Source organism: Setaria viridis, chromosome 2 (assembly GCF_005286985.2).
Source record: "Setaria viridis chromosome 2, Setaria_viridis_v4.0, whole genome shotgun sequence".
In the NCBI taxonomy this organism is placed as follows: domain Eukaryota; kingdom Viridiplantae; phylum Streptophyta; class Magnoliopsida; order Poales; family Poaceae; genus Setaria; species Setaria viridis.
This window is the reverse complement of record NC_048264.2, coordinates 6,161,277-6,183,165: the sequence shown is the minus strand read 5'-3', so window position 1 is coordinate 6,183,165 and position 21,889 is coordinate 6,161,277. Positions and strand designations below refer to the sequence as shown.

General features: G+C 43.7%; 3 protein-coding genes across 3 annotated transcripts; 2 read left to right on the top strand and 1 right to left on the bottom strand.

The window, feature by feature from the left end:
* Nucleotides 1-638: 638 nt before the first annotated feature.
* Nucleotides 639-1,806, top strand: LOC117842145 (uncharacterized). Its single transcript, XM_034722507.2, has one exon. It carries the CDS (start codon nt 744-746, stop codon nt 1,653-1,655), a length of 912 nt encoding a protein of 303 aa, XP_034578398.1. The 5' UTR covers nt 639-743; the 3' UTR covers nt 1,656-1,806.
* A 12,969-nt stretch (nt 1,807-14,775) lies between these two features.
* Nucleotides 14,776-16,066, bottom strand: LOC117842701 (F-box/LRR-repeat protein At2g43260-like). The gene is made up of 2 exons (XM_072291774.1): nt 14,891-16,066; nt 14,776-14,805 (listed from the first exon to the last, which is right to left on the bottom strand). Exons 1-2 carry the CDS (start codon nt 16,064-16,066, stop codon nt 14,776-14,778), a joined length of 1,206 nt encoding a protein of 401 aa, XP_072147875.1.
* A 4,370-nt stretch (nt 16,067-20,436) lies between these two features.
* LOC117846449 (uncharacterized) lies at nt 20,437-21,679 on the top strand. Its single transcript, XM_034727610.2, has one exon. The coding sequence runs from the start codon at nt 20,442-20,444 to the stop codon at nt 21,492-21,494; it is 1,053 nt and encodes a 350-aa protein (XP_034583501.1). The 5' UTR covers nt 20,437-20,441; the 3' UTR covers nt 21,495-21,679.
* Nucleotides 21,680-21,889: the final 210 nt, after the last annotated feature.

The window sequence follows — 21,889 nt, the reverse complement described above, 5'->3', positions numbered from 1 at the left end:
AACAATAATGTATTGATTGGATGAATTGATAGGGTGGTCTTAAAAGGATTGATGTGGATGGTAAGTCCTAAGTTAATATCAAATGTTCCCTCACTCTATACCAATTGAGGAGAAATGTTGACCCACCTGGTGTGATTAGACCGGTCAGCATGATGTGTTGAAACTTGAGATGGACTTGAAAAGGCACCAAATTAAAGCAATGCATCTGTTGGCATATGCATCCAGCTACACCCTCCCTACATGACCTGGCCCCTTGTTCATACGGAGCCACGGGTCCATGCATGACAACCCTGCGGTGTTTCCCTCCGTATGCAACCGTGTAATTTCTTCCCACTCCACACACACATGTGTGTGTGTTGGTTTATCTCTTTTGGAAATATAATGTCTCATATAAACAATAAAAATATGGAACCAAGTGGAGCTATGGCTGTCCCCCCGGCTCGGGTTGCATCTGGCCTATCGATGGACTCGACGATCAAACAAGTCAAAACTAAAACTATTCCATCAAATTAGTCTATCATTAGCCACTTGTTTATTGCATTGAGCTACTTATTAAAGCATGCAGCGTAATCGAAATGCGGTACGAGATTGTATATATAAGCACCTAGAGCGAGCGCTAAATTGTAAAGGTAGCTAGCTAGCAAGCCTACTCGTCCATCGAGTTGGACCACATCATACTCTAGCCAGCTCTACACATCGATCGCCTCAAATTTGAACAAATTGCGGAGGTTCGTGCGTTATCCATGGAGCCTCATTTCAGCAGCAGCTACTACTATGGCCATGGCGTCACCACTGCGGCCGCCTATGCGCATTGTGATAGCCAATACAGCCTCCAACACTACGGCGGCGGCGTCATGGACGCCTCCGCCGGTTTCCAGCAGCCCTCCTCCGCATACGATCCTCACGCGTACAATGGCGACTACTACAACTCTTCCTCATCCAATTCCTGGTCGTCGTCGTCCGGCGCCCAAACCTCCCACCACCACGAAATACAGCAGCTGCATTTCGGCGGCGGCGGCGGCGGCATGGACGAATACTACGGCTATCAGGCAGATGGCATGGCCATGGATCAGTTCAGCGCCATCATGGGAGCGGCCTCCATCTCCACCACCACCTCCAGCAACTCCTCCAGCGCTTCAACGGCGAGCGCACCTGCCTCGTCGGCGGCCGGTTATTTCCAGCAGCCGGAGGCGGCCGACGACGCGCCGCTGATCGGGGTGCGTAAGCGGCCGTGGGGCAAGTACGCGGCGGAGATACGGGACTCGACGCGCAACGGCGAGCGCGTGTGGATCGGCACCTTCGACACCCCCGAGGCCGCCGCGCTCTCCTACGACCAGGCCGCCTACTCCATGCGCGGCGCCGCCGCGGTGCTCAACTTCCCCGTCGAGCACGTGCAGGAGTCGTTGCGCGCGCTGGGGCTCAGCGGCGCCGCCGGGGATGACTCGCCTGTGCTGGCGCTCAAGCGGCGGCACTGCATTCGCAAGCGCTTGCCCAAGAACAAGAAGGTGGCAGCCGCCGGCAAGGAACAGACGGCGGCGACGAGCAGCCATGGGCATGCCAGGCAAAACCAGGTGGCTGCGGCTTCTTGCGTGCTGGAGCTGGAGGACCTTGGGGTGGATTACTTGGAGGAGCTGCTCGCGCTATCCGATCGATGAAGAAGAAGAACACCATGGAACAATCATATATCTGTGTCGACATCCATCACTGACGCATGAATTATCGTGTGCTCTTGTAGCTGTTCTATTTTGCGATTACAAGGACGGCACAGGCACGACACACACCCTGTACACATATAGTGATGCGCTCATGTGTTAGATATAGTGATCTACACATATATCGCTAACTCGCATGCGCTTTTGCTAGTTTTACGTGGTTCATTTCAATTATCTCGTGGTAAATTAATTTTTCCATTATTTCGATCTCAATCTGAGTCAGAATAAGAGGCTTTACTAGCTAGCATACATGCCATAGAATTGTTTTTTTTTGAAAGACCATAGAATTTATTTTCAGTTTCACATGTCAAATAAGATGCACCGTACGTGTCTGCCGTTGTATCCTCATTTGGTTATGGATTTACTGCTATACCTTATACGTTGTTGCCACGCGCGCTTGTGGTCGTTTTGGGTGGCTCAAGTACATGGGGCCATGCATCCTGCAATTTATCCAATTTAGCTGGGATGCTTAATACTTTCGTTAGTGGTGCAGCCATTGTTGTTATAACAAGGTTGTATACTTGTATGTATATTTTACCTCTGAAGGTTCTCAACTTGTAGAGAATAACACCTTGCTAGATGTTTCCATGTGTGTAATCTCCAACAAATTCTTATCAACCTTTCAATAATCGCCCAAATTACATATTTAATTACAATATTTTATTTGATAGGAAATTTACTTGAAATTTAATGGTTTTTTAAAATGTTTATATATAGAACCATACACATGGTTGGAGGGAAGTGTATGAGTACTAGACATCGACCAAAAACTATCCTCAAATTGTCCTGTTCTGTTATTGGCTAAAATCGTGCCAATTTAGGCAGTTCCAATCAGGCACCTACATTGAATCTTTTTTTTTCATTCCGATCACATCTCTCCCAAAACCTTACTGTAAGTAGACCATCAATATTCACTAGCTATAGGCCTGTGTCCTTCCTTATGCTTCAATACTTTAAATATCTGTATAAACATTTAATTTGTTCCTGAAAATGTGAACTCATAAACTCAATTGTTCGTCTACAACAAACATCAGTTGTGAAAAATATATCCTGTGAAAAAATAGATTGTGTACAAGATCGACTCCATACCAAAATGTACTCAGTAGCTGCAGTTTAAGTTAGAAGCAACTAGTTTTTGGGGACTTGAAGACGTTTGAGATAATAACTCTTAGCTCAGGAAACATAGGACATTGATATAAAATTATATTTGAGACTAAATGCGCAATGTGGAATGAAAAACAGAAATACTAGAAATTCCATAAATTTGATAAGGTAATATCATAAGTTAATATATATTAACAGTTGGTTTCAATTTTTTCCTAGTAGCTCGTTTTCAATTTATCTATGAAATTATAAAGTGCAATTCCGTACATCCTAGACCAGCACCTCGTTGTTTGGGTAATTTTCAAGTAAAAAAATCAACTTTGCGAAACTTAGTCTCATTGGTTTGGTTTTATCTACAAAAAAATCCAAGTTCCAGTATGGCAGCTACCTAGTAAGCGCATACCAGATAGAACAACAAACAGATAATTTACAATACTAATGTTGTCCTAAAGAATGATATTCGCGCTATTATGGTGCCAGCAGGTTCAATGCATAGCTCCATTAGGGTTTCATTGTACTGTTTCCAAGGATGCCACATCATCCCATGAGGTGTATTCTCATGAATGAAATAGGGAGTCCCAGTGCATAGTTTCATTTCACGATTTCATAGGATGCCCATGACATTTAATTGCGAGGCATGTGATTGGATATGGTTAAATGAAATGAAACTCTATTGCCCCCAATGCAAGTTTCAATAGGTTTCATAGTCTTGGAAACAGTGTATACACAGTTTCATCCTAATGAAACTCCTTCCCTCTCTCACTTCATAACTACCATGCCATGTCATCACATATGCTGATGTGTCACCGTATTTAATGTGCATGAAACCTCTATGAAACTTCCACTGGGATTAGCCTTAGTAGCATGTATCATTACATTAACGGTTCATCTGGAGGTAGGACATCTTTCCACGAATCTAGCGCTACTTTACCCTTATTATGCAATGACAAGAAAAGAAGTACATGCTATACAAATATTTGTATGACCCTCAACTACCTATTGGTGCATTAACTAGTGATCATCATGTTCAGATCCTAGCAGTGACTTATCTTCCTCTTAATTAATCACTTACAGCTTCATCGATCTGTACTGTACGTGCTTCCCGGAAAGTGCACATGCACATGTAGATTCCATTCGGTATACCGATCAAATTAAGCCCGGCTGGTCTGAAAGAGATCACTTAGCTTCTACATGTGCATATGTGGCACCTGGCACCCCCTACCTGATTAGACAGTATGTAGGTGTGACAAGTGATGACCGGGGAAATAATTATCTTGTTCTGGTATAACGTTTATAATTTAATTTTGCCTTGCTGACCATACATGTTATATACACCCTATTTGCTTAATTGTGTTTGGATCAGTTATGGCTTCCTTTCATTTGGCAGAAATTAAGTTGACTCTCACAAAATGTGATGCTTGATTGCCAACCTACCAACTTTGTCTTTTTTCTGCTCAAATTTGTTGTTAAGACATCAAAAGTAGAGCACCAGGCATAGATTATAGATATACAAATCTACTCCCTCCGTCCCATGAAAAGTGCAATCCTAATATTTGAAAAAAATCCCACAAAAGAGTGCAATCCTTTAAAATAAATTAACTACCTACCTAATTAAATAGTCAGATTTATTTTGCACGCTAAAACTTACTGCATGTAGCCAATAAATGAAGGTATTAGAGTCTTTTCACGCCACCACTAATCTATTCTAGAAAAATTAGAATTCCACTCTTCGAAGGACGGAGGGAGTACACATAAAGGCTAATAAAATTTTGGTGATAGTAAACGATGGACAGGTGTACAGGTGGACAGATCAGGGATGATGACGTCCATGTGGTTTGTCGTATCCAGCCGCCCTATGTCAGGCATGTGTAGAGCTAAAATAATTGCCCTACTACTACAGGACCACTAGTGGCAGTAATTAAGCAGAGCACTAAATAATCCTACCCTAATATTTATTAAAGTCTAATATGTTCCCTTGTATAGAACATGTACTCCAGCTAGCAGCATGCACGTATCTTTGGTTGAACTATATTTGTAGTACTAGTATGTATGGGAAAAGACACCACTGCTACACAAGGAAAGGTCAGTGACGAGATTCCTAAACATTTCAAGTCACTGAGGAGAACACAAAAGGCCAAATACAGGATGAAGAAGGGCTCCAGGAGGGCTGCAGTCAGCAGGAGAGAGGCCAGTAGTTAGCCTGCTATGCGTTGAGAGCCCAGCTGCCCAAGATCCGACCGGTTGTTAGAGCCCAACTGCTACCACCGCTGATGTTACTACCTCCAATTCACAATACCTTTTGTTTTAAAATTTAGGAAGTGGATACAATGACCCTCTTACAGTCTTACCTTTAATCCATATTCTATAAACATCATATTGTATGCGCGTGAAAGAAGTTTTAAGTGGTGCCACTATAAAGAGGGGTAAGATTGAAACCAACAGGCCAAGATTGCCGAAAGGTTGTAGAACAAACCCAGCACCCGAGGCTGACGACGGGCCTGGCCCCGGTCATCGGTTCTTGGTACGGGGAAACCGTGTCTCAATATTTGGGCTGAATTTTAAAGATGTCAACTTCCCTGAACTTTGAAGTGTTGGGCCCTAGGTCATGGAAGGCCCGGTGACATCGCAGCTGTACCACAAGATCATGGGTGCGACCCAGGTAAAGGCCTCGGGAGTTCTATCGCCACGCCCTGTCTCACCTCACTGCTTGCGCTAGTGCGGTCTCGCGCGAAGTCATGGAGGTCACTACTGTGACCGGCTCCACCCTAGCAGGGCTCACGGTGGCAATGGTTGTGCCCTCCGTCCCCCACTAAGCTGCAACAAATTACCTTGTTGCCCCCTTCTACGGCAATAGATGAAGCTACCATCTCAACGCTGCCACGGGCGACAATTAGTGCGCCAGTTTGTGAACTATTGGTGGCAGTTAGTGTGTCAGCTTGTGAACCGCAAGTGTATAGATCATTGTAGTTTTTCCCTTAGGCCCCGTTTGGATCCTTAGAATTGAATTCCATTCTAATAATCATAATTTAGACAAACATTAATTAAGCTACTATAATTGTACGTGGAATATATTTGTATACTATTGTTGGCGATATGGGAGAGATACTTATGTGCTGCATTTCTACGAGTCCAAAAGCATGCTATAAGAATTGAATTCCATTCTAATAATCATAATATATACAATCAATTTTCATCTCACACCCCATGAATTTAAGATAGACTTATATCTAAACTTTGGAAAGTTGTGGAATGCCACATTCCAAGATAAATTAGCCTACTCCATTAAGTAGATTCCAATTCCTCCATTTCCAAACGGGGCCTTAGAGTTTTTCATCCAAATTTTATCAATCTGTCAATCAGCACCAAACTAACTACGGTTTTCCATCTAATCTAACAAATCAATTCTAAAATGAAGCAGATCAATTCTAAAATGAAGCGTTGATTGCATATAAAGGCAAACTTGTTGTAAAGATCAATGGCATGAATAAGGGTAGATCATATCCACATATATCAAATAACACCATCAATTGTAGGAAGAGCCTATCGCCTTCTAGTTGTAGTTCTAGGGGAAAAAAAGCACATCATGCATCTCATCCATAGCAATCTTTAAACTAATACTTCCGGTCAACCTCCTAAAAACCTCCACCTTACACGAAAGTAGACCCTGTCACGATCCCCCCTTCAGCATAGGCAGTTTAAGGGCATGACCACAAGTGAACGCGTCTAGCTATCATGAAGGGTCAACATACTAGATCTAATCACTATTACATAAAGCATGCTATGAGGTCTAACCGCGAATTAAACTAAGGAACAAGCATATTCATGATAAGTAGAAAGCATAAAAGGAGGCATTGAGTCTCTAACAGATTGGATGATATGAAGAACATTGCTCACATAATAGATGTATTAGATTATCACTTCCGAGTATATACCATCGATGATCCACTACTAGCTCCTGAACTCCACCATGGCACAACTGCGCAGGAAGGCCATGGTGGCTAGGTTTTGGCCTAAGCCATCTCCTAGATAACACCAAGAAACTTGCAGCGGCCCTTAGTTCCCTCTAGTTAATGCCCTAGGTTTTCTAGTTAATGCCCTAGGTTTCATCAAGTTATGGTGGATGGATGCGCATGCCGATGGAGAATGGAGATATTTATAGTCCATAGGTGCCTGGGGCAAAAGGCATGTCGAATTGACCTAGAAAAGGACCAGGCCGATCAACCTGGGCTTCTTGGGCTGATTGTCCTGCCCCCTACAAGCCTCAAACGTCCGAGCACTCCATATGAAAGTTTTATATCTTTTCGAGCCATGCAATTTTCTCACCAAATTTGCCCCAATCAGAGCTCGGATGAGGAAGATATGGCATATGCAAGTTCAGCTACTCCTGCCGGCCTTGAGTCTAATGTTCCTGATTTTGTCTTCTAATATCCAAAGTTCGGGCTCAAATCCAACTAGTACAAAAATCCTCCGTTTATGTCGTATTTTTGTGATTTTGCTATATAGTCCAAAAACCACACATGTAAATATGGGATTATTTCAGGTGCCAAGTGGCAGGTTAGTACAAGATTTAGTCAAAAACACCACTTCAATAGCACAAAAAGGTGGCATTAACGAACGCCAACACTACCTCGATAGGCTGCAATGGACAAGGCCTCATGGAACATCTTACCAACCCCCGGTTTTGTGATTTCTTGCAGTGTTAAGGAGTAGAGGGGCCAGAAGCCGGTGACCCATTTGGCCCTTTCCCGACAAGGAGGATGACAGAGATGAAAGAGATAAAACCCCCTAGCGAGGGACTGATGGCAACCAACTTCACTGAAGTGGAATGGAGGCTATCATGATGCAAACAGATATATATGGTTTTGGACAAGGTCAGACCTCCACCCCCTCTCCATTCAATCCACATCATGGCCGCGAATCCTATGCCTGCAAAGCCAACCACGCTGACGTTGAAGCTTGCTGATCAACAAAAACCCAATGGCATATATAACAAGCGCTTGGCATCAAAATATGGAGGACAGTGGCTATGCCCAAGCAATGTAATGATGAGAAGGTGTTGAGTTACAACTCAAGAGCACCCACCAGATGCTGGGGCAGTTCAAGATGACAACAATGTGTATGGACATCCACTCTTCGAGAATCGCATGGAGGCCATCATGATGGACCAGCACCTGAGTCCCTAGAGCTTAGAGCCCATAGTTTTAGGTTGTAGTGGCGGTCGTGTTTATTTTATTTTTATGGCTGAACAAATTCTAGTGTGGAATGTTCATGGTCTTAATGGTCATGCATGTCGAGATGTTGTACGCATGTTGGTCTTTCCTGCAGGAGTTTTGCAACATTTTCTAGTAAATATTGGGGTCTTGGTTTTTATGTGGGGGATTTTGATTGTTTCCGAATGAGCTAGAATTGAAGGAGATTCACCTGCAAGGTCGCTTGCACATGTAGAGTAATGAGTGGCTTGACCCCATACTTGAACGTATTGATATGATTTTTATTACAGTCGAATAGGAATCTTTATTCCCAAACTGCTCCCTAGAAAGCCTCTCCCTAGACTATTCGGACCATTTGCCACTTCTCATATGCAATGATTCAACCTTCGGAAAAGGTTCCATTTTGAGTTGATCTGGATTATGTATCTAGGGTTTTTGGAAACGATCAAAGTGGTATGGCCAAACCCATTATCCATAGCAAATGCTTTTGGGTCGTTGGTCGGTCATACGCAACACAACATGTGCTTTAAAGAGTTAGGAGGCGGAAGCATGTAGGGAGCATAAAATTACAACTAGCCAAGGCCCAAGATCATAGGGCTCCCTCACTAGCAGAACACGCCATCTGCATGAAAAACTCACAATGAAATGTTTGCTACCAACTAGCCTCTTGGAAAGAACAATAAAAAGGCAAAGGTCTTGTATTACCTAGCAGGGGAAGGGGAATGCTAAAACTCACTACATCCAAATCTATATGAGCCACGAAGGCTGGAAGAATCGTATCACATTGCTAGAAAGTTGGGCCATAATATTATTGTTAAGATGTGAATATATAATATTATTTTTTACTATTTCAATAACATCTCGGGATGGCAAGGACCCTTGTCATGGCTGCTTGACTTTCAAGCATTAGGGTTCCAAAGTTGGGACCTCACTTTTCTCACTACGGACTTTACAGGAGGAGGTGTGGTAGGTTGTTGGGATCTACTTCCAACAAAGCCCCTGGATCTGATGATTTCATGGAACTCTTTTATAAGGTGGCTTGGCCAATCATTAGATAGCCAGTCATTCACCTATCAATGAGGCTTATTTCGTGCTAAAACCCAAGAAGAAAGACGCGAAAGATATTAATGATTGTCACCCATTTACTTTGGTGCATGGTTTTAGCAAGTTGTTTGCTAAAGCACTATCCCTTCGCCTCTGCCTCTACTTGCCATGCTTTATTAGCATTAACTAAAGTGCTTTTATCAAGGGTCATCAAATTCAGTACAACTTCTGATATGTCCACCTTTCGGCAAAGCTTTTGCATGTAAGAAGCTAATGAGGTCGCTTCTCAAGGTCGACATTACTCAGGCGTTCAACTGAGTTTCTTACATAGATTTTTCCTTCTAGAACTCACGCAGTTTCTAGGCTTACCAAGGAAGTTCTCTAACTAGATTTGACACTTCTCTCGATAGTGAGCATGAAGGTTTTAATAAATGAAAACCCAAGCCAATGCATCTTTCATGGCCGTGGCCTCGGACAAGGCGATCCACTATTCCACATGTTGTTCCTCCTATTCATGGAGGTTCTCAATAAAATGATCTAGTAAGTGGACCAGCCGTCCGTTTGTTCACTCCATTTGGACTCTAAGAGATAAGGCTCCTTAGGCTTATAGGCCTAGGGGAGGAAGAAATCTCCTAGGCTGATCAGCCTAGGCTCCTAAAGCCGATCACCCGGAGGTCTTCTTCCACCTTCTTGACATCTGCCGATGTTTGTCCTTGTTGTGATATGATCTACTCTATGTTCCCCTACATGTGGCTGCAATGGTTTTGCCAAAATGCGATCTAAACTTGCCAACCTTGCCTCCCTTGGATGTCCTAGGTTTTTATACTTGTTGAGGTCGGTTAGGGTGCCTTTTGGATGAAGTATCTGCATGGATACCCTAGGGTTATTGAGGACTTTCATCCTAAGGCTCGAGGTGCTGTTTGAAGCCGTATTATGCTCAAGCCGATCGATCTATAAACCCCTTGGGTCGATTAGCCTACCCTCTTCAAGCCTCAAACGTCCAGGCAGCCCATACAAAAGTTGTAGACCTTTCTAATCTGACCATTTTAGACATTAAATTTTCCTCAGTCTGACTTAGGATGAAGAAGATATGGCTTGTGCAATTTTTGCTGCTCCTGTAGGACTGCGGTCCAATGTTCGTGTGGTTTCAAAGACCTACTCGCCCGTTCTTCAGTGCATGCTGACACTTGAGGTGGAGTATAATATGCTGGCAGCGAGTAGCGAGAAGAGGCAAAACCCTAACTCGAATAGATGTATTTCTAGCAACGGACAATAGGTCTATATAGGAGAACCACATTGTCTCACGTCGCGATCACGATCTAAACCAATTAGGTTTCCAAATCTCATAGATTTATAGGCCAACCAAATACAAAACTGCAAAAGTAAGCCGTGCTCCCTCAAGGTGAGGGGCTGGATTTTGGCTCATGCAGGTTCCACATGCTTGCACCCTTCGCCATGATCTGGTGAGGCGATGTGAGGTGAGTGAGCATGTGTGAGGCTTTACTTCTCGCTCCACACTCATAGTTTGGTGGACTGGAGATAACCTCACTATTTAAGTTGGCCATCCTCCATGTCCACTAGCAAGGGGCACCACTTCCTTATGCCCACATGGGCCTTTAAGATTTATTTGGATTTCTAAAAATTAAATGGGTTTGGCCCATTAATTCCAACAGATCAGACAGACCAGTACCTGCAAACAAAATAGGGCCAACCTGAAGAAGTGGAACCAGAACATGCAAAACAAATCAAGGTGCACACATACTTGTAGAGAGTGTAATCTCGCCTAGTCACCTATAGAAAGGTGTAACCCAACCAAAGGGTTAACGCATGCACCCATTGCTTGCACATGAAGAGAACAAACGCCAGATGTGCGAATGATTCCCCATTCATCACCATCAGCTGCTCTTCGAACCTGAAAAGGTACGCCGTTACATGATGGTACTCTATGTTTTCAGGGAGCAAGATATAACCTCCTAAACTATTTATTGATTTAATTTACCCCTAAACTATTCATTTTACCCCTAATACAATTTGTTTTTTATTTCTCCATACACAAGTTGAACTTTTAATTTAAAATTTTGCAGGGTGGTAGTGGATATTACATTGTATGTCAAAAAAATAATTTGATTTTTTTTCATGATTATGTTTTGTATAATTTTGTATCATCAGTCTTAATTTATTATCAAATATCCTATCTTACTAAAATAATAATTAAAATTCATGATGTATTTTTATAATATGTGTTATGACCTGTATTATCATCTCGAAAATTTGAACTTAAGACTCCACTTGTGCATGGAGAAACAAAAGAGACAAATTGTAGTAAGGGATAAATTGAACCGAATCATACAGTTTATGGGGTAAACTGAACCAAGAAGTAGTTTATAGGTTATCCGGACTTTGGCTATACTTGAGGTGATTAATTTGGACTTTTCCTTTTCTAAAACGATATTTTACAACAATAAATTTTACAAATTGACCATCAACATATGAAACTAAATTTGCAAAAATGTATTGGCAACAAGCCAGTTTAACAATGAACTAAAATGTCAATCAAGAAAGCAACAAAAAATTAGTTTCGTAGAAATGAATGGATGAAGATTAGAATTAACTGTAATGCACTAGTCTATATATGATACTAGTTATATAATTGTACATCGGCATGTGAAATGTAACATTAAACGTGCAAGGACAAATATAGTGAAAGGACACAATTAATCATTGCCTCACCTTTCATTTCAGGTCACATGAAGGCTGAAGCATTGATGTAAATAACTAAAATTCAGGCTCCCTGACTGAATTGATGATTCACACCATGTTTCTGAATTCAGCTCCTACAGGGGAGAGTTAGTGAATTAGTGATTCTAGGTTGTACCATTAAAAATTAACTTGGTAATTTGATGGTATTCGGATGAAACTTGCAAGAAAACAGTTGATGCAGACTTTACAGGTGAATGCTATCTTTGGTAGACAGTCAGGACATTGTAGATTGCTTGGTACTATGGACAAAACTATTTATTTGCTAAGTTGACTCTGCATCTAGCGTGCTACAAGCATCATCTGCTTGACTGCTTCTAAAGATATAGCGATGTTGTAGTTACAAATTTTTAATCGTTTGGATTTGAATTAATGTTGTTGAGGCTAAGTCAAATAGAATCTTAGTAATGTTTTGCTTTGTTTGCAATTCTGTAAATTTTACTTGTAGCTACTTTTTGGAATGTTCACTATGGGAGAACATGGTTTTAGTACTGCTTCCTGCACAGCACATCCGACTTATATAAGAGATACATTACTTTTGAATTCACCTGTGGAGGACTCTTTAGTACTAGGCAGTAACACCAACCGGTACTAAATAACTTTCGGGGGCGACCAAATTTTGACCCGGTACTAATCTCTCCGGTATTTTTGTTAGATACTGAAGCTCCTTTTTTTAGTAGCGGTTCTGGAGCACCATGTAATATAACTTCCAAAATTGAATTAATTTGGGACTCATTCCATATATTTATTTGATGTTTTCCAATATGCTAAAGCAATCAACCTATTATCTGAGCTGACTACAATAACAGGTAACATTTCAAAATCGGTGAAGTTAGCACTCCATCTTCCAATTCATTAGTCTCTCAAACACTATAAAAGGTCAACTGGAAATTCCAAGAGTGGAGGAGGAAAGTGTTTGACCTGGAAATTCCATGAGTATGAATCTGATTGACAACCCCTTGCTTCCTTCTCTAATTTTTTTTTCCTGTTCCTGCGTGCCTACAGGAGCTGACAGGTCGCCTCTGCTATGCCTCACCGTGGCGCCTCTCTTACCATTTCTGGGACGTTGGGATCCTCAAATCTAATCCCCTGCTGCCCTGCAGCTTCTACAGCGCGCTCTATATGACAGGCCAAACTGCAGTAGCCTGCTGTCCGTGCGCTAGCAAAGGCAACAGGGCAAGGAAGCGGACGCTGCAGCAGGCAGGGAGAGCTTGGCAGGGATTGGGGGGGGGGGGGGGGGGGGCGAAGCTTTTGGGTCGGTGACGAGGTGGACAGAGACATGATCAACTGCTAACGGGTTATCGGGCGATGTGGATATCCGTGACAAGTTGTGAATGTGCCAGCTCTAAAATTGAGAGATTCACATAAACTGAAGTTTATTCTAAAAGAAGAAGAAAAATAATGCAAGAATGTAGGAGAATTGTTCCAAAAACAATGTTTAATATTAACTAGAAAGAAATATGCTCCAAAAATGAAGGATGATTGTTCCAAGATTTCACATTGTTATTGTTGTACTTGAATAGGAAAAAAGTAAAGAAGAAAAATAAAAAGACTTCCCGATGATAAAACATTATTGGGCTGCTACTGATACAACCATGAAAGGTACACAGTAAATGTTATTCAACAAGTTGTTTCACAGTGAATAAAGATAACAGAACCATTCACCGCAAGTAAGATCCAAAGCAATTATTACATAGCAGTCAACCACTATAAAAGGATATATTGGTCACTCTTAAGAGGAAACTCCCACCTTTTTCTTTCTTCTTCATTGCCTTATGCTTCCAATCTTCTTTCTTCATCCTCCAATTTCCCTGCACATAAAGTGCAGTTTCTAATGAACATGATAGATGCATTCTCTAGGAAGACGAGTTGCAAGCAAAATGTTGGATTCACATATATGAAAATGATATATCATTATGTCTTGTAAAGAAATAATTAAATGACAGGTCATAAAAAATCTTCTATAGCATCAATTAACTGTTAAATCAAAACAATAGGAAGTTAATGGGTACAAAACAAACAAAATGTAGAATCAGGAGCACAAAAAGAAGCATACAAATAAAATGTTGAATCAGGAGCCCAAAAGAAACATGGAAATTACAAATATGAAAGTCTGGCTGAAGATCAACGCCACCACAATATATAAGGGAAACATTTAGTTAATGTGCAGTTTGGTGCTGCTGCATATTAGCTGGGAAACTTAACTTGATTAAACTGAATGCATGGACAAATATAATGGCAACAATTTCCATCAAGCATGCATACTAATTCACTTCTGCTGAATGCAACTTAAATTAACAGAGTCATTTTTGCCATCTAATTAGAATTTTCTATGTGCACAAAGAACATATAATCTTTTTATGACTATAATCATGAATACCATGTAGTCCAAAATATTTTATATGTTACACAGTAAAACAAATCATGATCCCAGAAGTCATTTCTGTGAGAACAAAACGATTCTAAAGAAAGAATAATTGGACAGAATTAATGCAGAAATAGCATGGTCTACTTTACAGTAAAAGGCAAGTCTGGTCCAGACGTGCATCAATACCAATAACAAGACATCCATACACATATACATAATAAATGAAGATTACAAGGGAGAAACTGATTCCAGATGCATGCATATAATGCTTTTACCAACTAATTATAGATTCTAAATAGATCAGGAGACAATGGATGAAATTTATCTCTAGATACAAATGGACATACAGAAAACCATATTAGCTGGAAGAAAAACATATTCTCCTACGTAATTAAAAGATCAGTCATTACTAGTTATTTCAATGACATCACCATATCCAAAAATACAAGCAGCAAGGGTAGATCAGTATTCTTGCAGTGACATTTACAAACCACAAGTAGATAAAAAGTATACTCAGACACAACTGGGTGATGTTTATCTGTTTAAGTACAGAATGAGGCATAAGCACATACCTTATGTTTCATGGTCCATCAGCAAATCCAGTTGTGTTCTATAAAAAAAGACATAGAAAGGGACCAAGTTATCCCAGTGATACATAAACATGGTATACTAAATATCGAAAATAAAATACTAACCTCACTAACTGGCACTTTGTTTGCCAGGCTCAGTGCGCTTCCTGTGTACAAACCAACGGCAACACCATACCCCATCTCCATCACATCTTCAGAAGTTTTGGTCTCAGGATTATAAATACTCAAAAGTCCTCCGCTGTTTATTGTGTCAATGACAAACACTATCCTCCCATCATTCAACACCAAGAAGGGGTGAATCGCATATGCAGGATGTCTGAAACTCAATTCTATGCTATATTGTTTGACCCATAGACCCTTCTCAAAGTCAACCAAGAACCATAGGTCCATAGAGGAATGTGTGCTAGTAGCTGGGTGACAAGCAATAACTAAGCTTCCACTCAGTGCACCTATTGTTAATTGGAACGAGCAGTCTATATGATCAACAGCAGCATCCATAATGCTGCTTAGGGGTCCAGGGATACTCGGACTCCACTCTTCTGTCTCAAGGTTGAATGAGCCTATACGGCGCTTATCTTCGTCCACATTATATGACAAGAAGAAGTAGACAATCCCATTGATGACCACATTATCCCAATGGTCCATTTCAACTTGGTATGGTGGGGCTTGCTTTGCCCTCCACCGAGCATGGATGTTGCCATCAAGGGTGAAAACCTCGTACAGCTGCTCAAAGTGTCCACCATCAAGGACGAAAATGACACGAATCACCTTGTACACCCCCGTTGAGGCAACCTGCCCAAATGTAGCAGTGAAAGAGTACTTGTATAGGTACTGATGATATGCTGCATGTTCTTCAGCAAATTCTTTTGGCAACACATATGCAACTCCAGTGGCTGGATTGAGCAATTTGACGCTCATGTTGGTCCAATCCACAACGCAGAGGAGGTCAGGCTGCCCGTACAGCACCCATTCCTCCCCTGTCGCATGAACCCGCTTGACAACGCGACCAGAGAGGTCACAAATGTCGTAAAGGATGCGATCTTCCCGATGATATGTGTTGTAGCCGGCAACGATGAGTGGCCCAGGGTGGCGGGCCGCGTGGTCAGCCATAAATTGTGGTTTGGACAGGAAAGACCACCACGAACGGGACACGGCACGGAGGCGGCACAGATCCTTGGCCGGGAGGCGCAACAGGATCTCATTCACATTGTCCATGGGCAAGGGTGGCAGGATGTCTGCATATGCATCATGCCTAGAGTGCCGGAGCGGAGACCGCTCCATTATCTTGTAGCCAAGGCCACTGACAGCAGATCTGCAACAACATGTGAAACATTTTGCAATTAGCTCATTTGAGCAATACTGGCAATGGATCCAGGGGATAATACCAAATGAGAAATAATTTTATATGGTTGGTTTATAGCGGCTATTTTTTGGGTGCCGTGGTAAAGTAGAAATAACATTTGCTTCGAAAAGAAAAACTTGTAAGATCACAAACTGAAATCGTTTGTCTGGCTTGGCCCTTTATATCCTATTGGGCAGGCTTACAAACTTCTGCATGATATATATAAGATCTTTTTTCCCTTGAAAATGGAGGCTATATGTTTACCTAATATCTGTATCAAGACTGTACTGCACAATTTTATATGAGAAGTATCTTTTGCAGCTTCTTCATGATATATAAGATCTACTGGACAAATTTTGTGCAAAAAGGGTCTCCTGAATACATAAACTCCACATGCAATATGTTTATAGTAGTATATGCTTTGGTGTGAAACTTGACGCCAACTACCAAAGGTCTCAAAGAGGCTCTGTTGCACTGTTGAAGCAAAAATGAAGGTACCTTAAAATTATGGTAACACAATCAATCACTTAAGTTTCATAAGTTGCATTCCTCTTGATTTTTAACTTGTGAGGGTACTTTCTGCTGAGTTAATGACCCGAACAGTTTACAAGTGAATGAAAATTAACGACCCTCTAAATTTGGGGGCTCCGTGCAGGCGCTCAACTTGCACATGCCCAGGGATGGTGCTTAGCTGGCTGAAGTTCTCAGTTGCTATAAGGCGGTTACGTAGTTCTTTTTTTTTTAAAGCTTGGGTGGCTCTACGGCCTTTCATTACCATCACCAGATTCCGTTAAATCGCGGATCACTTGCACATTTACAGAATCGGGAAGAGGGCCAGTCCATATGCACGACTGTTCCGAACCCCAAATTTACGTATAGTTCTAGTTGACAGTGAAAACGGAACCCTGATGGGTTTGGGTGACAACTGTCTTGAATTTCGTTGCTACGTTAAAAATGAAACTTGGGTATACGAGTCGTGGGGGAAAAAAAATAAGAATGGTTTTGCATTTGTCCCAGGGCATCTTTCCGACCATCCACCCATCCAGTTTCAGCGGAATCATGGCATGCAGCGAGCAGAAATAGGGATATGTCATCTGTGCACTCAGCCACTCACACACTGAGCAGAGCTTACCAGACAAGTACCATGGAGGCCTGGAATCTCGATCGGGTCCCCGGATCGATCGCCGCAGCGCCGCTGAGCTCGATCTGCAGCTAGCCATGCAACGGAAGAGCTCAACTTGCCGGCCGGCCTAATCTCAGAGAGTAGACAAGGCGGCGCCAGTGCTAATCGCTTACCTGCAGGATATGTCGATGGATATGCAAGCCGAAGTACGCGGACGGCTGGAGACGATTTTGGTCGGCGTGAGAAACTGCAGTCCCGTGGAATCAAGAACCGGGATCCATCGTCGCTGCTGCTGCCTTCCGGAGTCAGCTGCGACAACGAAAAGAAGGAGATGAACTTACGGACCTAAACCTTACATCAAGGACAAGGAGTAGATAAGGTGCGACCGTGCGGGCGCCAAGCGCTTACCTGAGGATCTCGAATTCTAGATCGATGGACTCGCGGGCTCGACGGATCGGAGGACGGCGGCGGCAGGAAAGGATTTCGATCGGCCGGCGCGAGGAGCTGCTCCGCCGGGGGGAAGAAGTGGTGGTGGCGTCTGGTGAGATCGATGCAGATGGTGTTGGGATCTGGGGACACCGGCGCCGCTGAAGAGGACTGCCGCACGTCACGAGCTACTTATGTCGCCAGCCAGGCGCGTTTTCCTCGAGAAAGAGAAGAAAAGGAAATGGGGAATAGGCCTAACGCGAGGCCAGTAGTCCCTGCACCTGCAGTGCAGAAATGGTATCCTCGTGCTTTCTTACCTCCACTGGTAATCGTGTATCTTGCATTATTCTTGCCAAAAGGGTTAGGTCTTAGCTTCGTTAGGTTTTTTTAAGGTATTTTAAGGTACGGGAGTCCCATGGCTTAGAGGAATGCCGGGAGACGGAGATAGCGAATAATGGTGGGAGGGAGTGAGTCAAGTTGCCATAGGAGAAAGCTAGAGAGGGAGAGAGGGTGCGGCGGGAGGTAGAAGAAAGTTTGCGAACCAACGGATGACCATCCAATCGCCACTAGGATGTTGAATTCAATCTCTACCTTTTATTAAAGAGAACTATTTATTTGGTTAGTCCTATGTGCGCCGACATGTGGACGCTTGTGAAAATCAAACGTTATCGATAGAAACAAATAACTCTAGCCCTAGTAAACAAAACAAGACATCAAAATACCCTAGCTTTGGGCCAGCAAGAACCAAAGGTTGAAACGAGAAATGACAAGAATCAGAAGGGAACTAATCGGAGTAGACGAATCGCACGAGGTTCTTGCCCTCCTAACAGAACACAAGTGATGGCATCCAAGGGTAAGCATACGCCATGTCAAGCACTAACCCGGAGGAGTCATAGCCACGGTACTCGAGGTGGCGGTGGCTGTTGAAAAGGACCTCGAGGATCAAGAGGTGCTCTTGCTAGACATTGTAGTTAAGATAGGCGAAAATCTTGTAGGTGAATACGAGCACCGGGCCACGGTGATACGGTGAAGGTTTTATGTTGACGCAGCAAGCCACTTGGGCGAAAGATCTTGGTGGGTGTGAAGAACTGAAATGGGTCCACAACGGTACATGTTGCCGAGGCTCACTGGCTATAGCGGTGGGTGTTGCCAATAGGGACGCGGCCGATATATAGAACACTGATGGTAGATACCCTACTACTAGGAGTCTAGGACCCATTGATGTCTAGTGGCTGGCGCACTAGGTGACATCGTATGATAAAATACCATCTTGTGGGTGAAACATACGAGGTCAGGGTGGATCAATGTGCTAAAGACAGCCGGGAAGAAGAGGTCTGGGTGTCAATGACCTTGTCACCTTTTAGGCCCTTCATGGATGGCCCTGTCCTATAGTTGTGTCTAGACCACAATTCCGCAACTCCATCGATCCGGTTGGGCTCGTGTCTCGAGGGTGTTAGGGTGTTAATGGCAACAGTAGGTCTACACAAGAATCCTCACAATCATGTAAAATGCATAGTTGACCATCCATGAAAATTATTTTTTTCCAATTTGACATAAAAGCCATCATAAAAACCTTGTCCTAATTAGTAGATAATCTACTACTATTATAAAAGCTTAGAACATCATAGTCTGCCTTAGAAACTTTGTAGGGGCATTAATCCAACGCGTAGAGCCACAGAATATTGCTTCATGCTCGTATCAAAGAATGATTGAATGAGGGTTTTTTGTCAGTAGGGAGCGGGTGGTGCAAAACTGCAAATAGAAAAGAAGAATGGTGGCGGTGACTGAAGCACAGAATATTAGTTCATGCTCATTATATGGATCGTGGGCTGTGGCCCATCACCAAATTCACAGGCAAACAAGTTGGAACAAACACTCTTGGGCTCCGGACCCATTTGTCATGCTAGTAAGAAAATTCTGGGCTAGACCGTTCTGGCCCATGTAATTTTTGGCCATCCAACGCTGGATTCCTGTATATAGCTTCCGGTAGATTTTTTTTTAGTAGGCTTCAAATGTTTGAGATGTGTGCAGCACCACCGCCACGCCGGCCTCCGCTGCACCTCACGCGGCCTCCATGCCCGTCGCGCCACCAGCCGCGGCCCCGACCGTGTTCGCCAGCACCGTGTGTGCGCCACCGCGCCACGGCCCCCGCTGCCACCACGCCACCATCTCCACACGACACCTCCACCGGAGAGTTGGAGAAGAATAATTTATTTTTTTAAAATGTTGATCCTTGTGCCAAAAAATGTTGAACTCAGTTCGTCCAAATGTTGAAATAGGAGGTGAAAAATGTTGATTGTAGTATTTTTTATAAAATGTTGATCTTTATTTTCGAAAATGTTGAATCTAGTATTCTTAGATGTTGGTTTAACTTTTAAAAAATATTGAATCTGGGATGTTGAAATGTTGATTTGACCTTTTAATTGGGTCTAGTGGCTTTAAAGCTATTAAGTTTAATTAGCTTCCACAAATTATATATATAGCAGCCCCTCGAGTACGTGGACGAAATAAGCAAGACTCCCGAAGACTCCGAGTCTGGATCAACACACCCAGTCAGTTACCGGCTGTTGTCCGATGAAGTCAGGCGCCGATTCGGACAAAGTAACAAAACAGCCGACTCCGAGTCTCACTCCAGCCACGCACCCCGTCCTTAAAACCAATCGAAACCGCACGCAATTTAAACACCTAGTCATCCAAGGTATTGCCAGCGCTCGAGTTCTTGTCCCGGTGCGCCGACCTCTCTCTCCACTCGGCCGGCAATCGCGATGGCGCCAGCACCGCACCTAGCCGCTGCCGCGGACGCCGCCGGACGCTCCAAGGGGGACTCTCTCCTCGTCACCGCCGTCTACAACCGCGCCGACACCTCCCGCGTGGACGTCAAGCTCGTGGACGTGGCCTCCGGCGCCATCGTCACCCAAGTGGACAAGCAGAGGACTACCGGCAACATCGCGACCACCGGTGGCCTGATCTTCCTCGCGCCAACCAGCAGCACCGCCGCGTCCATCGGCGTGCTCAACCCGGCCACCGGCGCCGTGACCGACATCCCCACAGGCACGCCGACGAACGGTGGCCCGAACTCGCGGCCGGCGTACGTGTTTGGGCAGGTCCCCGCGACCGGAGGATACAAAGTTCTCCGCATCGACACCGCCGGCGGCCATGGTCAACAACCTTACCAATCATGCGAGATCCTCAGCCTCGGCAGCCGCTGGAGGTCGGCACCGAGCCCTCCGGTGCTCCTCAACACGACGGTCTCCCGGCACCGGGCGGTCACCCAAGGGTTCGCCCACTTCTTGACGACCCCTTGCACGGCCTTCAGCAGCGACTTCGACGGCATCGCCTCGTTCGACCTGGCGAAGGAGGAGTGGAGGCCGAGCCTCCTCCAAGGCCCGCTCCCCTCCGAGAGCCGCAACTGCTGCCGCTCCAACCTGAGCCTGGTCGAGCTCAACGGCTGCCTCGTCTTCGTGCACCATGACTACCTCTCTTGCTGCATCGACATGTGGGTGCTGACGGACCTGGAGAAGGGGACGTGGTTGAGGATACAGTCCCTCCACCTGGGATCGATTCTGCACGGATGGGAAGAGCCCAAGAAGGACCAACCGGCGTCATTGATACCGATCACGCACCACCGCAAAGAGATCTTTGCGCAGCCGTTGATGGTGCTCGATGACGGCCGGATCGCCTTCTGGGTGGGAGTTCCAAATGCCGCGGTGAGGGTGTATGACCCAAAGACGCGCAAGTGCATGGAGGTGGTGGACATGGGGAAATCTTGTAGTATGGTTGGATTGTACAAGGGGAGACAGCTGGGGTTAGCGAAGTAGTAGCCGGAGGAGAGCAAATTGCTACAACATTTTGGTTTTTGTTCTGAACAGTAAATTTGTTGATGTATTCGAGATAATAATGTATTTTATTTCTCCTTTTTGTTTTTGAAAAATCGGTACATGCAAGGTACACGAAGATTCAATTTTTGCCACCCAAAGAGTAGGATTTAATTTACCACATCGAAAGTTTTTAGACATCATTGCACTACTGAAAATATTACTACTATTCCAGTAATCCCTTTGTTGTGCAACGCATAATGCACCATACGCACTTAGAAAAAAATATCCATTCTACTCCTTCCATCCCAAATTGTAGGTCATTTTAGCATTTCTAGGTGCATAAATTTTTTGAAAGAAATTTTTTTTTCTGACGTTGAATCTGCTGTCACAATTTA